This window comes from Saccostrea echinata, unplaced genomic scaffold (genome assembly GCF_033153115.1).
Source record: "Saccostrea echinata isolate AGI-Se365-2 ecotype Australia unplaced genomic scaffold, CSIRO_AGI_Sech_v1 ptg000013l, whole genome shotgun sequence".
Taxonomy (NCBI): Eukaryota; Metazoa; Mollusca; class Bivalvia; order Ostreida; family Ostreidae; genus Saccostrea; species Saccostrea echinata.
The window spans coordinates 1,551,127-1,567,028 of NW_026889762.1; the positions used below are offsets into that span (position 1 = coordinate 1,551,127).

At 31.9% G+C, this 15,902-nt stretch overlaps 1 protein-coding gene across 1 annotated transcript; it reads right to left on the bottom strand.

Annotated features, from left to right (window-relative positions):
* Positions 1-9,265: 9,265 nt before the first annotated feature.
* Positions 9,266-15,466, bottom strand: LOC133186427 (uncharacterized). Its single transcript, XM_061321679.1, has 3 exons — positions 15,340-15,466; positions 15,011-15,074; positions 9,266-10,865 (listed from the first exon to the last, which is right to left on the bottom strand). Exons 1-3 carry the CDS (start codon positions 15,418-15,420, stop codon positions 10,525-10,527), a joined length of 486 nt encoding a protein of 161 aa, XP_061177663.1. The 5' UTR covers positions 15,421-15,466; the 3' UTR covers positions 9,266-10,524.
* Positions 15,467-15,902: the final 436 nt, after the last annotated feature.

Genomic DNA, 15,902 nt, shown 5'->3' on the forward strand with positions numbered 1-15,902 from the left:
AATGTTGCAGCTGTTGCAGAAAAGATGCACAACCCCATACTATCAAAGACATTTTATTGTTTATATTTATTTAAGGAATGAAGCTTATTTTAACCTAATTTATACGATATAACATAACTTGGGACAGCTTACGCTAAGCGTAAACTGCCCCAAGTTATGTTATATCGTATAAATTAGGTTAAAATAAGCTTCATTCCTTTTAATTTAATTTCAGTGTATACAAGACAATTTTTCCTCAAAAAAGGGCTTCAGATTGAGCATATTTTAAAAGTAACGTCAAGCGGAGTAATACATTTTTGACGTAATTCATTGTGACGTAGGCAACTTATGTTATGCGATATAAACTAAATCTTTTATCCAATCAAATGAGGTGTTACAACTAAAATAAAATTATATCTGTATAAAAAATCATATAAAGTACCTAGGATTACGTACGTGAAATATTGTATTATTGATATGTACACTGTACGTCATTGTTTAATTGATAGAAGAGTTACTGCTCATGAAATATGTATAGGAGGCTTGCTTAGCAGTCTAAACGACCATGGTTTTCATAAGAAATAAAGGAGATAATATTCAGTGGATGTAAATATGATACATTTAAGAACATGTATTTTAAAATAAAAATCAAATAATCCACACACTACATAGGCAGTAGCTAGAGAAGGTTCTTTCAAATGAAATGCTGCGGAAAACGGGACAAAAATTGTTCTTTCTCTTGTTTATAGGGTAAAATGCAAAAGTTTACAGATCAATTTCATCTCCTTTAAAATTTAAGCTTTGCTTCTACATTCAGTGAAAAAAAACCCGAATCTGAAGGTGATCTAGACTTTCACAGCACTTTTTTCTACAATGGAAGCGGGATTTTAACCTTTATTAAAGACAAGTTGACCGTTTCCTGTTGGTCCAATTTGTCCTAAGAACCGAGTTGTCGAAATTTTTAAATCACTGACATTAGGTCTGACAAAGTTAAAGATTCTTTCGGACCATACGAAGTTTTATCGGACCAGATATTGTGCCTTATTTGCACTAAAAGGAAAAAAAATAATTGCACCAATATGCCCTTTATTATCTTCAAAAGCATTCAGTCTCACAATTTTCTTTTCTTAGGATAGTCTTTAATCAGAGACATAAATAATTAACACAGTTTATGTCTCTGCTTCATTTTCTTTCAATCGGTCATTTGGACCGACGATTTCTAGTAAGTTATTTGGTCCAGGCAATATTTTACCGGTGTAACGACGAAAAGTGACCCCCGTAGAATAATGACCGGGGGTCATTTTTCTACGTAGAAATTTGACCCCCTGGTCAATATTCTACGTAGAAAAATGACCCCCTTTTTCGTAGAAATTATGGCCTGGGGGTCATTTTTCTCCATGTGGGTTGTAGAAAAATGACCCCCTAGAATAATGACCCCCTGTCTCTTTTTTTTTTTATACAAAAAAAAAACTGGTTTTGGTATAAATATTCTTGTTAGGCAAATACGAAGTAAAATCACGCAGCCTAAAAGCTTTAAAGTTTAAGTAACAAAAGGTTTTATTATACCTCTATTAAGAATACTCAAATTTGATTGGCTTGTTAGAAGGCTTTTAAACTCAATAATGACTCCAAAAAGTACCGTTTACAGCAATAATGACCTAGGAATCATTGCACGTGGGGTATAATGACCGGTCAATAAAATTAATGACCGCTAAAAATGACCTGTTAATCCAAATTCCATTCAAATTAAAAAAAAATATGCATACAGCAATGATTGTACATTACAAAAATTGCCGTTATAAAAATATGTATAGTATTTTTAGGATACGGAACACGATTGGCCTTTAGATGCGTCATAACATTTATCGTTTTCATTGAAATTAACTTTCGTTACAATTCAACGAACGCAGACTCGGCTCTCTTGTACAGTAAAAGTCTGCACCAGATTGTCATTGTAGTCGGGAATGGTATCTGTGAATTTATAAAAATGCAATGTTATTGACAATCACAGAGTGTTTTAATAAATCGGCGGTGCAAAAACTTACAAGACTAGCAGCCGAAAAGTAAACAACTTCACTAGCGAATCCCGATCCCGATGAAACACTGATAACAGTTCGTAGGTCTTATACATGTAATTGATTATTTTAGTAATTAAGCTTACAAAAATTGCCTTAACTTATATCGGTATAATAAAACAATTGATTACCCCTTATGAGTTCAACATGGTAAAATAAGGACCCTCGACCTGGCCCACTCGCTGACCTGACCTGACCTCGGCCGCTACGCGGCCTCGGTCAGGTCAGGTCACCTCGTGGGCCAGGTCTCGGGTCCTTATTTTACCATGTTGACCGCATAAGGGGTAATTAATTGTATAATACTTTACCTTACATGTACATCAATAATACTTGGCAAGATGTTTTATCTCATTAAAGAAAATCAAATAACAATAGGCTATTATGCTGTTCGATGACTATACGAGCAAATTAAAAATACATGTGTTCTTGGATTTGTTTTATCAAATTTTATATTTAATAAAAAAAGATTTCGAGAGTCGTCATTTAAAAAAAAAACAAAACTATTTACTTAGCTGGTGTCAGAGAGAGAAACTTATATATGAATAAAAATGCATGGTTTCTGTGTATAATTGTAATGATACTCTTTAAATTTTACTCTGAGTAAATAATGTAAAAAAAAAAAAAAAAAAAAAAAAAAAAAAAAAGAATGAAAAAAAGTCTCAAGCGTTTTTTTTTTTTTTTTTTTTTTTTTTTTTTTTTTTTTTTTTTTTTTCCAGAAGTTACAAGAAAGATTAATGTGTTCGAACCCTACCCAAATAAATTTGCGTGAAAAGAAAGTACAATTGTTAGGAAAATTAGATCTCATATATATCTTTGATTTTCTGGTAAAAAAAAAAGTCTAATAAAAATATAAGGAAGATTAAATTTGTGTAAAAATAACAGACAGGACTAAATCAAAATTCCTCTGATATTCGATCTCAGAGAGACAAAAAATGGTTAGCTCAAAATCTTTTACCATGTCTTTTGTCGTTTGCTAGTGTCAACAAAGCCTATAAATAAAATGAGGCTTTTTATATAAAAACAATGATTAATTAATAAAAGAGACGTTTGGGATACTAAGATTTTTTCTAAATAAACTTTATTTTCCAGACCTAATCTATTACAAAGAAGATATCCTTATATTTGAAAAGAAGGCAGCTATCGAGGATGGGGCCCCGACTAAGCTCCAAGTGATACAATAGCTATTGCATCTCGCAGGATGCATATACCTGTATAATCAAGATACAATGTATATTATAATATATTACATAAATTTATACTTTAGTTATTATATAATTCAATATAATGATTTTTGTACAGCTTGCAAATTAAATTCATAAGATGTAACATAATTATGCCACGCTGCCATAATGAGTCCACGTCGTCCCACTACAGTCCATATTTGACTCATATGGCAGCTCTATCAGAGGACTGGACCCTCTTAATAGTGGCTATTAATACAACAACTCTTATAGTTTATACATATTCATGTTTTAGCATTGAATTACAATAAAGAAAAAATATATATTGAAAACGAAAAGCAATACATTACATACATAATAATGAGATTAAGTTAATTATATAGTTTTTTATGTTATATACATATATATATTCATATGTATAAAAGTTGGATAATTTATATCACAGACTTCCCTCGACCTTTTTAAATATATTTATTTTCAAGTCCTTGTATTTTGATCTTTTAAGAGCATAATAAAACGTGTTTAAGGATATTTTAACATGACAAAGAATTGCTTTTGGCGTTTCAGCTATTTCTTCCAGTCTACATGTACACAGCATTTTGTATTTATAGATTCTAAGGGCTACAAATGATATAAGATTGGTAAGTAAAATTGTTTTTTTTTTCGTTTACTTCATTATAGAATCCTACTACTATAAGTTTCCATGATACATTAAATTTTAAAATTTCACTAAAAACATTCCATATTCTTTGGTACTAGTACACTAAGAATTGACACAAGTTTATACACAGTAATACGTATTTCCCCTTTCTAGTTACATGTAATAATTTTAACAGATAGAAAAACCCGAATGTAGCATTATGAAAAAGCTTCTCTGCCTAATTTACATATTATTTTTTCCCTAAGTATGATTGGCAATATTAGCACAATTGAAGTTGCGTTTGCAAGACTACATAGAACTGTGCCAAAAATATTGTTACACATATTGTGTTTGAATCAAGTACGTGATTCTTGTCAGCGTATCTATAGTGGTAAGTTTTGAAGGAGTGGGTAACGAGGATGTAACCCACTCTTTAAATTTGCTAGCCTATAGAAAAAAATCTGGCCATGTCTTTCCTATATACACAAATTAAGCGATCTTGCTGTGTGATACGAGGTTTAAAAATATACGAGTTTTTAGGATAAAAGTAAACAAAAATCTTTTTTCTTACATCAAAAACCCTACTTACAAGGAGTTTTATAATGCATATGTGCATGAGGATGTAGTTTATACATGTATCTATATAATGATCAAGGAAGGGGAGCATATTGCAAGTATTTCTATCACAATCAAGGGCACTCCTTACAAAAATTCACTATAGTTAACTATACTTAACTATAGTTTACTATTATTAACTATAGTAAATACTTTGATACTTTAATTAACTATGAAACTTTGTTTGGACCTTTTTTGAGATTTCAAAGCTGAACTTTTCTTAAATTGATATCTGTAATGTAAAATTTTGGGATGATGTGTTAATGAACAAAAAATACGAGGTGTAATCAAAATGTTCGCGAAGTAATTGAATTACTACCATAAAAGAAATAAAATCAGATTTCGATTTTTATTATTTTTTAAAGTGGTCCTCTCCGAATTGAATGCACATCTGCCATCGTTCTGTCCATGTGCGAATTACGTGATCCAGGCGTTCACGTGACATGCTCCGTAGCGTTCTGTTCACAGAAATTAAAAGATTTTTCCGAGTCTTATATTTCTTACCATGCAAGTTAATTTTTGTAACAAGAAAAGCCCATTTGTCATAAATAGGATTGGTGGATAAGGATATCTTTTCCCAGTATGAGCATAGTAACCATCAAAACCCGACTCTTTTGTATTGGGACGCGTCGTTTATCCATTGTGGATAAAGTATGGGCGCCTTCTTTTTATCATATATGATATGTTTAAAATCTAAGGTAAACGATACTTTAGGGTTTCAATAATTATGTTATTGTTAAGATATTCAACTATTTTTCTAACTGCAATTTGGCGATCTTTCGTTACAGATTGCTCAACTAAGGACACATCTCTTCCCAAGCTTGCTTTCACTGGGCACCAGAACAAACATCATTTTAACCACCTCCCTTCCTTCACTAAAATAATCAATCCAATAAATGATTGAACTTCTGCCATGTCTTTTTGTCTTCATAAATCGTGTACAAATTATTTTATGCCACTGAAAAGGAATTTCTAAGATAAACGTTAAACTTTAAAGCCGTTCGTTACTCAAGTACGACTGAGTCATTCATTTTTTGTCACTTCATCTACATATTGAGTAATTTTTATATTGTGACGTCCAAACGTGGAGCAAATATCTGCTTTTATAGAACATGTTTATGACTAATTGTGTGCCAAATTTCATTTTGATCTGAACTGTGGTTTTGTAAATAACGAGATAGTTCACGAACTTTCTGATCACCCCTTGTAGTTCCCTAAAATATAAAAAAATGTTCACGTATAAATTTAAGAACAAAACATATCACAATCATATATCCAAAAAAATACTTTGATTTACTATAGTAAAAACTTTGATACTGCATTAAACTATAGTTAACTTTGGTGAACTATAGTTTTTTTGTTGTTGTTGTTGTTTTTTTTTTTTTTTTTTTTTTTTTTGTTTTTTGTTTTTTTTTTTTTTTTGTTAGAGACTATCAGTGTTTTTCATATAGCGATCCTGATACAAACAATATATATAGTGTTTCATAGTTAACGTTATTTAGATACATTCGTTTTTTCCTACAATAGAGATAATGAAATATATGAAGATAACGAACAGTATTCAAGCTCAAAGGTCCACTAAACAATACAAAATAGGAGCAGAGCAAACACGGACCTCCAAACATCAGAGGTGGGATCAGGTGCAATGGAGGAGTGAGCATCCCCTGCCGACCGGTCACACCCGCCGTGTGCTTCTTGTCATGATCGGGAAATAACGGAAAAATCCGTCGACAATTCAGTGTGTAAATAATGGCCTAACAATTAGTATGAAAAACGTTAGTCAGCATTTGACTCAATGATAAATTGTATTTGCTGACAAGGTCATTGTATAATACAATTCTACAGACAATAATTTTAAGTACACAAATTACAGGGGAAACAAGAAATCTATGAGTCAGTGCTCTCTAGTGATACCCCATCCGCACAGACAGACGGACAAGATTTGTCCCAAAATGAATATCACTGTATAGCCGAACCAAAGAGTGTATTAAAATTTCAAGCATCTGCGATGAGTTGTTGCAGAGAAAACTGCAGCGAAAAAAAATGTTTCGGACAGACAGTCAGACACAAACATTCACCCCGCACACACAACAGAGAGATTCGCAGGGTACAAGGTATATACCCCCATTTCATTCGAAGCGGGGGTATTAATATTCATGTAATACATAAGGATAAATGAACCTAAAAGAGGGAAAAAAGATATTACATGATATTAAAAATGAAGCAGTAATTACAGTTAATGATAGCATCTCCATATTGGACGCTATTGTACGTTTCATATGCCGTGCTTTCTCAATTTTTTTCCTTGTCTAAAAATTATATATATATATATATATATATATATATATGAATTATTGCTCTTCAATAATGTATACTCATTGGGATGCAAGAAAAAAAAGACATATTTCCACGTACATTGTATATGATCTAGTATTGAGAAGTGGCGTTAAGGAGGGGAAGGTACTTTGCTCCTCCTCCAATATACATTTTAAAGAAAAAAATCGGGAGACTCTAGGCCTTCACCGACCCTTCCCAACATCGGATTAACGCATATCACATCTCATTTCTAAAGGTTATATATTGTGTATATAGTGAAAAAGTAGGAGGTCATATTTCTATGGGGGTCATTTTTCAACGTGTGTGGAGTCGTAGAATTACCGGCCTGGAAGAGTTTTCTACGGTCGAAAATGACCCTACTTGCCGTAGAAAATTGACCGGGGGGTCATTTTTCTACGGAGAAATTTGACCCCCCGGTCAATATTCTACGGGGGTCACTTTTCGTCGTTACACCTGCCTTACAGGACGGACAGTTTTCGACATCTCTGTAAGAATAATTCCGTTCTTGTGAATTGTGTTTCTTTCCCGAGAAAGAATTTATTCACGGTATCTCTAGACAGACAAATTTTAAACCAGTTTTCAAAACAGCTTTGGGGAGTGTGTTTCTTCGGTGGGAAAGAAATTCGATCGAAACAAGATTGTGAGATTGCACCTAAAAAATTATGGAGATAAACTTCGAGAAATCTTCACAGTTTTTGCTAACTCTCTGAATGCATTGAAATGTAGCTTTCTGACCTGGTATCCCTATATTTTTCCCAGACAAGCAATCATAAGGTAAAGATTTGCAGCTAAATAATACTTCTGAAGTTTTTTGTTTGTTTGTATGTTGTTTAACGTCACTCTCGAGAATTTTTCACTCATATGGAGACGCCACCACTTAACGGTGGAGAGCTGCAAATTTTGTCCTATACTCGGCACTTACAGCCATTGAGCAGTGAGGGATCTTTTTCGTGCCAGCACCTCCAGCGACACGGGACCTCGGTTTATACGGTCTCATCCGAAGGACCGGTCTCCACGTCCCACAGTGGGATTCGAACCCGCGACGTAAGGATCAACTCCTTACTTCGCGACTCTAGAGCAGACGCTCTAACCACTGCGCCACGTGGGCGACTACTTCTGAAGTATCATGATATTGAAATTAGTTTGAACGATTCGTGTAAGCATAAAAATATTCAAAAGGACAAAAAAAGCACTACTGAATCTTTAAAAAAAACCCTTCAAATTGCACCTAAATATTAATCTCAGAATGACTTTGTCCGAAATTATAACGGCGTCTACGGAGTAACATTCTCATATATCCATCATAAATATGGCTTTTTGACAAAATACTTTTTTTTAAGAATTAAAACCTGCATCTACCAGCCAATCGATAGTATATATTTCATATACTAATATACTCCTTTTTATTACATTTTCAACAGTGAAATACTGTGATTTATTTATTGAATAAAAGAGATATTCTCTCACAGTGTGAAAGGATACCAAAATGATATTTTCTCACAGTGTGAAAGGATATCAAAGGAAGTAAATAATAATTTCTGGCCTGTCATAAGACAGAGATAGTAACTAACCATCTTTGCAGAGCTAAAACTGCAAATTTCTTCCCAAATATGTTGCTAAAATCCATGCTATGTAATGTTTTTTACCTGGTAAGCTATGACGTCTAAATTGCTCAACTATGACGTCAAACCTATATGACACTGTGTTAAGAAAAGACAGAGGCAAAGGGAAAATTAAAAAAAAAAAATGCAATAAACAGAAAATTCAACGTTTTGTAGATGAATATGGAATTTATTTCACTCGTGAGACGGGATTTTTTTTATATTTTCACTCGTGCTTCGCACTCGTGAAAATATAAAACAAATCCTGTCCCACTCGTGAAATAAATTCCATATTCATCTACAAAACATTGAATATCCTCTATTTATTTAGTTCTTTGTACAAATGAGAGTGAATATCATCAATGCATAGTATTGTCGTTTATACAGCCCAACGCAATAAGCACCAAACATTTAAGGTGTTTGAAAATAAAATATAGGGAAAATCAGGACATTTTTTTCCGCCTCTTCTTTACTTCTTTAATAAATCTATATAGTACTACATAGTAAGATGTGATTAATATATCGTTATCATCTCCTTTCCAGGTATATGGTATGGGCTTTTACTTCCCTGAAAAAGCCCAAATCTAAAGGTTGATGATCGAGGTATTCATTGCAATTCCTACTTAGTCCATTATACTTTGCATGTATTTTTTTCTCTGATCTTCATTAAAGGCGAGTTAACTGTTTCCTGGTAGTCCAAGAGTTTTTTGGGGGAATGTTTTGTGGTAGAAGTGGTTAAAAATACCCAAGGAACAAACAATTATAGGAACACTATGAGATTGCATCTTTAAGAATACAAAGATTTACTTTGAGAACCATTTTGTTTTTGTTTGCAATGAATGTACATACACTTTTTCAATGCCTTAAACTTTAGCTTACACTCTCATCTTCCATCCCAATTTTTTTTCCAGATTAGCAATCTGCAACTAGATAATAACAGAGGAAACGCAATGAAATTAAGCTGAACAATAAACATAATAATATTCAAAGTGACATAAAACACAAGTCTACTGAATTTACTTTAAAAGTCTGGACACGCGCAATTCCTGTCTTATTGCATTGCCAGGAATCATAGTTCAGCGTTTAGAGAGGACCATATGATAAATATGGCTTTCTTCACAGAATACTTTTTTAATTAAACCCACACATTCATACTCCATCTTTTTATTCGATTCTTTGTACAAATGACGGAGAATATTTCCAATGCATAGTATTTACTGATTAAGCGTCTATGAAACTATGCTTCAATAGATATTTATTTTCAATAGATATATATTTTTATCTAGTAACAAATATTTATACATTGTATACTTGTAAGTATTATCAGGTTTACCGGGGTCAATAAAACGTTATAAATATGACATATAACCTAATAAAATATATCGTCAAAGGTGAATTCCCAATTTAAAAAAAATTTAAAAATGAAAAAAAAAATATACATTTCGTATCAATTTGAATTGCGCGTAAAGATTCTGCTGTATTCAATGTTATATCTATTGTAATATCCTGAGATTGAAAACTTTCACAAATAACTACAATCAAAGGATTTATGTAAATTAACTACAATCAAAGGATTTGTGTAAATTAACTACATGTACATGTTATACAGGCAGTGACATGTTTGTAAAAATATTCAACAAAGGTCTCAACAATATAACAGGCAAATGTAAAGCAAAACAAAGCTTCTTTTCCAAAAATGTATCCATACAAAAAAATGTAGACATTTGAAGCGAAACTTTATGCCGTGTCGTTACAAATTCTAAGAGAAAAGTCTACGACTGCCCTATACATTATCCTAATTTATTACGTGTTTTTTTTCATAATTTTGGAACAATGGTTTCCTTTACAAATTTCTTCTCGGAATCAATTTTCATGTTGAATTGAAACTTTACAGCAGATACGTCTTTCAGCAGCTATATATACAGGAATCAAAAACAACCTTCACAGCGACTTAAAATTCTAATTATGCTGGCCTCTTTAGGAACAAATAACCTTATATATTATGTCCTTGAGGTAGATAAATATATACATATCTAATACATAGAAACTAATACTATGGTCACAAATTAATTTTTTTTCCGTTGGAAATGACATGGTCAGCTCCTACCAGGTTTAGTCCCTTGTAAGTCCTTAAAGGGGAAAAGTCTTCTATTCCTATGCACAGTTCCATAGTAGGGCTTCACTAATTCTGCCACGTCATCTCTGATGAATACCCCTTTACATCGGCCCCTCCGCAGATCCTCTAAGTAACCCGTGTATCCTAACTGCCTCATGAGAGAGTGGAAGCTTCCCCAGTAGTGGCGCTCTTGGATCTGCTTCAGACAGACAAACTCTGGGTTATTCTTGGCGATGAGAGAGATCGTATCGATGTCTGCCTCATCTGATTTCTCGTCAAAGTCTTTGTCGGAAAAATCGATCTCCATAAAATCTGTCTCATCTGGACAAGAAATACTGTATTAATGATTATTTGTACATCATGTTTTAAAATCAATATATATGTTAAATAGATTGAAATACAAATACATTATTATTCAGTTTAAGCAAACAAATATTAAGGTCTACTCAAATGCATTCATTTTGCATATCTGCTTAATAAGATATGCCGTAGGCCAGGGAATAAATAGGATAGATATAGGCTTGCACACAGATGCATCAGTATAATGTGACATTCTCCTTCTCACTGAGACATAACTGACCAGGTAAAATCTGCTACTGATCATATGCTGATGAAAACAGACATAGTAAACACTTGGAGTAAACCATTGTACTTGTGTTGCAGATGTGAAAATAGACATTAAGATCTTCATTTAGGTATTGCTTTCATAATAAAATAACGTCATATCATGCTTTTTTGAGCTTTATGTTCAAAGCCCCTTCTTAAAATGATATATATTTATGTGTCTATCTGCTTCAATCCACAATTTGGCACAAATATTTATAGTATCCCTCTTATAGATTACATCATAAATAATACACAGAAGTATTTTCAGGTTTTTTCTTCTTCATATAAAACGCAAGGAATCAATAGGACCAAGGTTTTTTTGCCAACGATTTGTTGTTTCTAACTTGATATAATAGTGTTTCTTCATTATAATTACATTACATAGTGATTTTGACAGAAGAAACTCAACACACATATAATGAAAGGAAGCGTCAGGTCAAAATTTTAATTTCTGTATATAAAACTTCACCTCTTATATAAAAAAAACTGCAGCATCTTGAAACATTGCGCTGCTGATAACAGTTTAATTTGATATTGATTGCTAAATTGGAAAAGCATTGGGAAATCCTTATCAATGTCAATGCATTTACAGATGCAGGGTGATAAAATTCCTTGTATAAACATAAGCTTAGTCGGGTATATTTTTTATCATTAGAGAAAGAAAAACATCTATGTTAGATACTTTTTATCTTTTAAAAATTTGAAATTAAAATTAAATGAAATATACAAGATTTGCTTACTTAAAAGTGTTTAATTCTCGATTTATCAAGAAATACAACAGCCTATCATTATTAATTTCTTCTTCTTAATTACCTCAATTCTGAACCACTAGAATCATTTGCATGTGATTTGTTTTTCTCAAAAATTACATATCCCAGTCGCTATCGCGACGATGGATTTATTATTTTTCTTGAAAATGAGAATTGGAATTGTGATTTTTTCGCTATAACCAATGCGCTTCACCCATCTCTTAAAGTCCCAAACGAAAATTCTAGGCAAAGTATGCATTTCTAGACAGTTTCGATGTTTGGATCTAGAAGTGATCACATTCCTTCGATTTTTAAAGGATTCATGAAAGGCGAAACTTATCGAATTTACGAAACAAAAGTGATACTAGGCCTACTGCTCTTAATAAATTTGATAGTGGATTTTAATTGAATCTCATAAAGAGAGATTATAGGGAAAATGTCCCAGATAATTGCAATAGGACATAGTTCTCTTAGCGAAAAATGATACTACAAAAAGAGATCCCCCTTGTTTTTGCAACAAAATACAATTCTGGACTCCAAAATATAGAACGAAAATTATTAAATCACTTCATACACTCTTAATAAAACAACGGTTGCAATACAATTCTCCTCATTAATTATGTGTTTTATAAACGCAACCAGAATCTGGGTCATATGTTCCATCCTCACTAATTAATTAATCAGTACAGCATTGGTGTAAATAGGCTCCTGGTGATGGCGGATTTGCAGCTTATTAATAAACTATTAAAATTATAAACCACGTATCACACCGCCGAAACACTAAATAAGTGTCGAATCAAGTGAAAATAGGTACGTGGCTGACGGGAACTACTTTCTTTGAAATTTTGAAATTGATATCTTTTTATAACAAAGCTAATAATCAAATTAACAAAGTGCGACACAGAAAAGACAAATATATTTTCGTCAAGATTGTATCTTCATTGTGGTACAATTTCATATATATATATATATATATATATATATATATATATATATATATATATATATATATATATATATATATATAGTGGCTATTGATTTGAAACAATTCATTATTATTTTTCAAATATAAGACCATAGAATTAGACCAGAAACTTTGCAAATACAAGCAATAGCATATACGTATTACGATCTTATCCCAGAGGACCAATCCTAGCGTTGAACGAAGAGTAATCAAAGATATTTTAAATTACCTTAATAGATGTGTGAAATACTGATGCTGTTTCCACCGAAAAAATAATTCCCTTCCGACGAATTGAATATTTTCAAAATTCTTAAGTTTTAAATATTCCGTCTACCTGATCAATACATAGGGCTCACGGCGGAAGTAACCGGTCAACAGGGGATGCTTATTCCTCCTAGGCTCCTGTTCCCACCTCTGAAATTTCCGGGGATCTGTGTTTTATGGCCTGTTCACAGATATGTATTGTTTTTTTTTTTTTTTAGATTTTTTTTTAGACTGATCACTGTTCGTTATTTTTTTTCATTTAGATGAAAAAGAATTATTTTTTTCTTTCAATGACAATGTTGAAAAGTTCATTCTGCACGTATGTGTGTGTGTGTTTATATATATATATATATATATATATATATATATATATATATATATATATATATATATATATATATATATATATATATATTGCAGAAATCATTTCAACTAGATACATATACGAGGAATAATCCGAAAATAATCCATGAATTTTTCAAATGAACTGGCTGGTCAGTTTTGAAAAAAAAGAAAGAGATTTAATTTTTCTCCTTTATATCCTTGTCAGTAAGGGCCATTTCTGAAATGTTAATATTGCATGCACAATTCACCTGAGTGTTTATTGAAATTGTTCATCATATGCTAGAATTATTTGGATGAAATTATTAATAAAACAATACCAATATGTCCCTTGTTTCGCATTTAATACAGAACCAATTGTTAAACGAACGAATAAATGAAAAATTTCCAATAAGGAACAATCATAAATTTCATCAATTTTAATTTTCTAAAGAAACAGGAAACATTTTAAAACATCTATCAGGATATAAATACTGATTGGTCTCATGATCAATTCCCAATGATCCTGAAAGTCTTTACGTGATCATGAATGAACCCTTATCTTTATTTCGATAGATGTTTAATAATGATGCCTAATTACTTTTTATATATTAGATTTATAACAAATTTTTAGCATTGTAATTTTAATCCTATAAAATGATATTTTACCCCTAAGCCGAATGTGTTGAACACATCGAATATTAATGAGGTCATTATGTATAAATATAGTGAGTAGATTTGTTACAAACGAAACTCTCATATTTTTTAATTGGATAAGATTTTTATTAGCCCCTCGCCAAAGGTAACATTGCGAGTATAAAGATTATACACAACTCTTTAAATAAAAATCTTATCCAATTACCAAGTAAGGATATGTTTTATGTGTAAAGGAAATTGCTGAACCTGGAAGAAACCTATTTGAATCATTCATGTGTTTCAAATGCACAAAAAGATAAATCTCTTAGGGTTTCTAAAAATTTTTAAAAAATGACTTTTTTATGTATCTGCCTATCTGAAATAGAACTTGTTAAAATACAGGGAGACCTTTAGTAATTAATTAAGATCGAAACAGTTCTTAATTGAATTTTCTTTCCTTGGTATTTTGATTGAATTTTAACCAATTTACTGAATTAATCTAAAGATAATGGAGAAGTTGAACTTAAATTACAAATATAATTGATACACAAAAAGGTCTTTGCCTCATTACTTGTAAATAATAATGATAAAAACAATTAAAATAATGATTATGTTGAAATACTCCAGCTGAAGCATCAGATGATGAGTAATCTCTCCCTTGAGCTGATAAATGGTTCATAGTTCATATAGGTTATGTTTGTTTACATGTGCTGTTGCGCAAGTATGTGAAGTGGTACAATACATAAACAGAAAGGAATTAAACATAATTTGACTGCTGGCACGGGGATATATCGGGCAGCATTCTAAAAATTAAATGCTACTTCACTGTACTGCATTTTAGCACTGGCTGACAACAACACCAATAACTTGGACTTAACATATCAATGAACAATATGGCACTAATACCGTAAAGTTTGTCCATTTACCTGTGTAGTCCAGGTTGACTCTTTGAAGTTTAATGCCCTGACAAATGACCCAGTTAACACATCGCTGTTTAAAAGAAAATAGGTCAATTAATGAGATATATTTATAGTGATATGCCTATATTGACGTGCATTTACCAGATAACAATGTTCGTTCACAAAGAATGCGCAAATTAAGGCATTATAAATATATATATCTATATATATAATAAAAATTAATCCTGTTTTAAACTGAATTTAAAAAAAAAATGTTACCTTTGTTTTTCCTGTCAATGTGTATGTGCATTACAAGAAATAGCTCTAAAACAAATAGTTTTCGGTAGAAAACTCACCAGATTTGAATGTGTCTTCCCGGATAAAACACACAAAGGTTGATAAAGCCTCCTAACACCGTTTACCATCCACCGAAACATTGTTTACATGTGTTCGTCTACAACCGCCAGAGATTTAATATTTTTTTAGCACGGCGAACTGCGACGTCACAAGTAAGAGAATGTGGGGGATATTCATCGATTATTTTATAACACCGACTGTAATGTAGCCTGGAATAGAAAAAGGTTCATGATGAATTTCTCCAAAAACACTTCGTTTCAAATTTGTATAACATACTTGGTTATCTTAAGAAAAAAAACCAATTTATCTCATCAACGTGCTTTATCAGAGAAATCCTGCACTTAAATTGAAATAAAAATGCTAGCAACCTATATCACATGCTTAATAGAGTACATCACTTTCTTTTGTCAGCAAATTGACTGTGCCTATTGCTGGCGATTGTAATATAATTATAAAGTAGAAATTGATGTTACCTTCATCAAAACAGAATACACCTGTAATAGTAATTTATACTTGTGTTACCTTTATTAAAACAAAATACACCCTGTTAATAATAATTTTG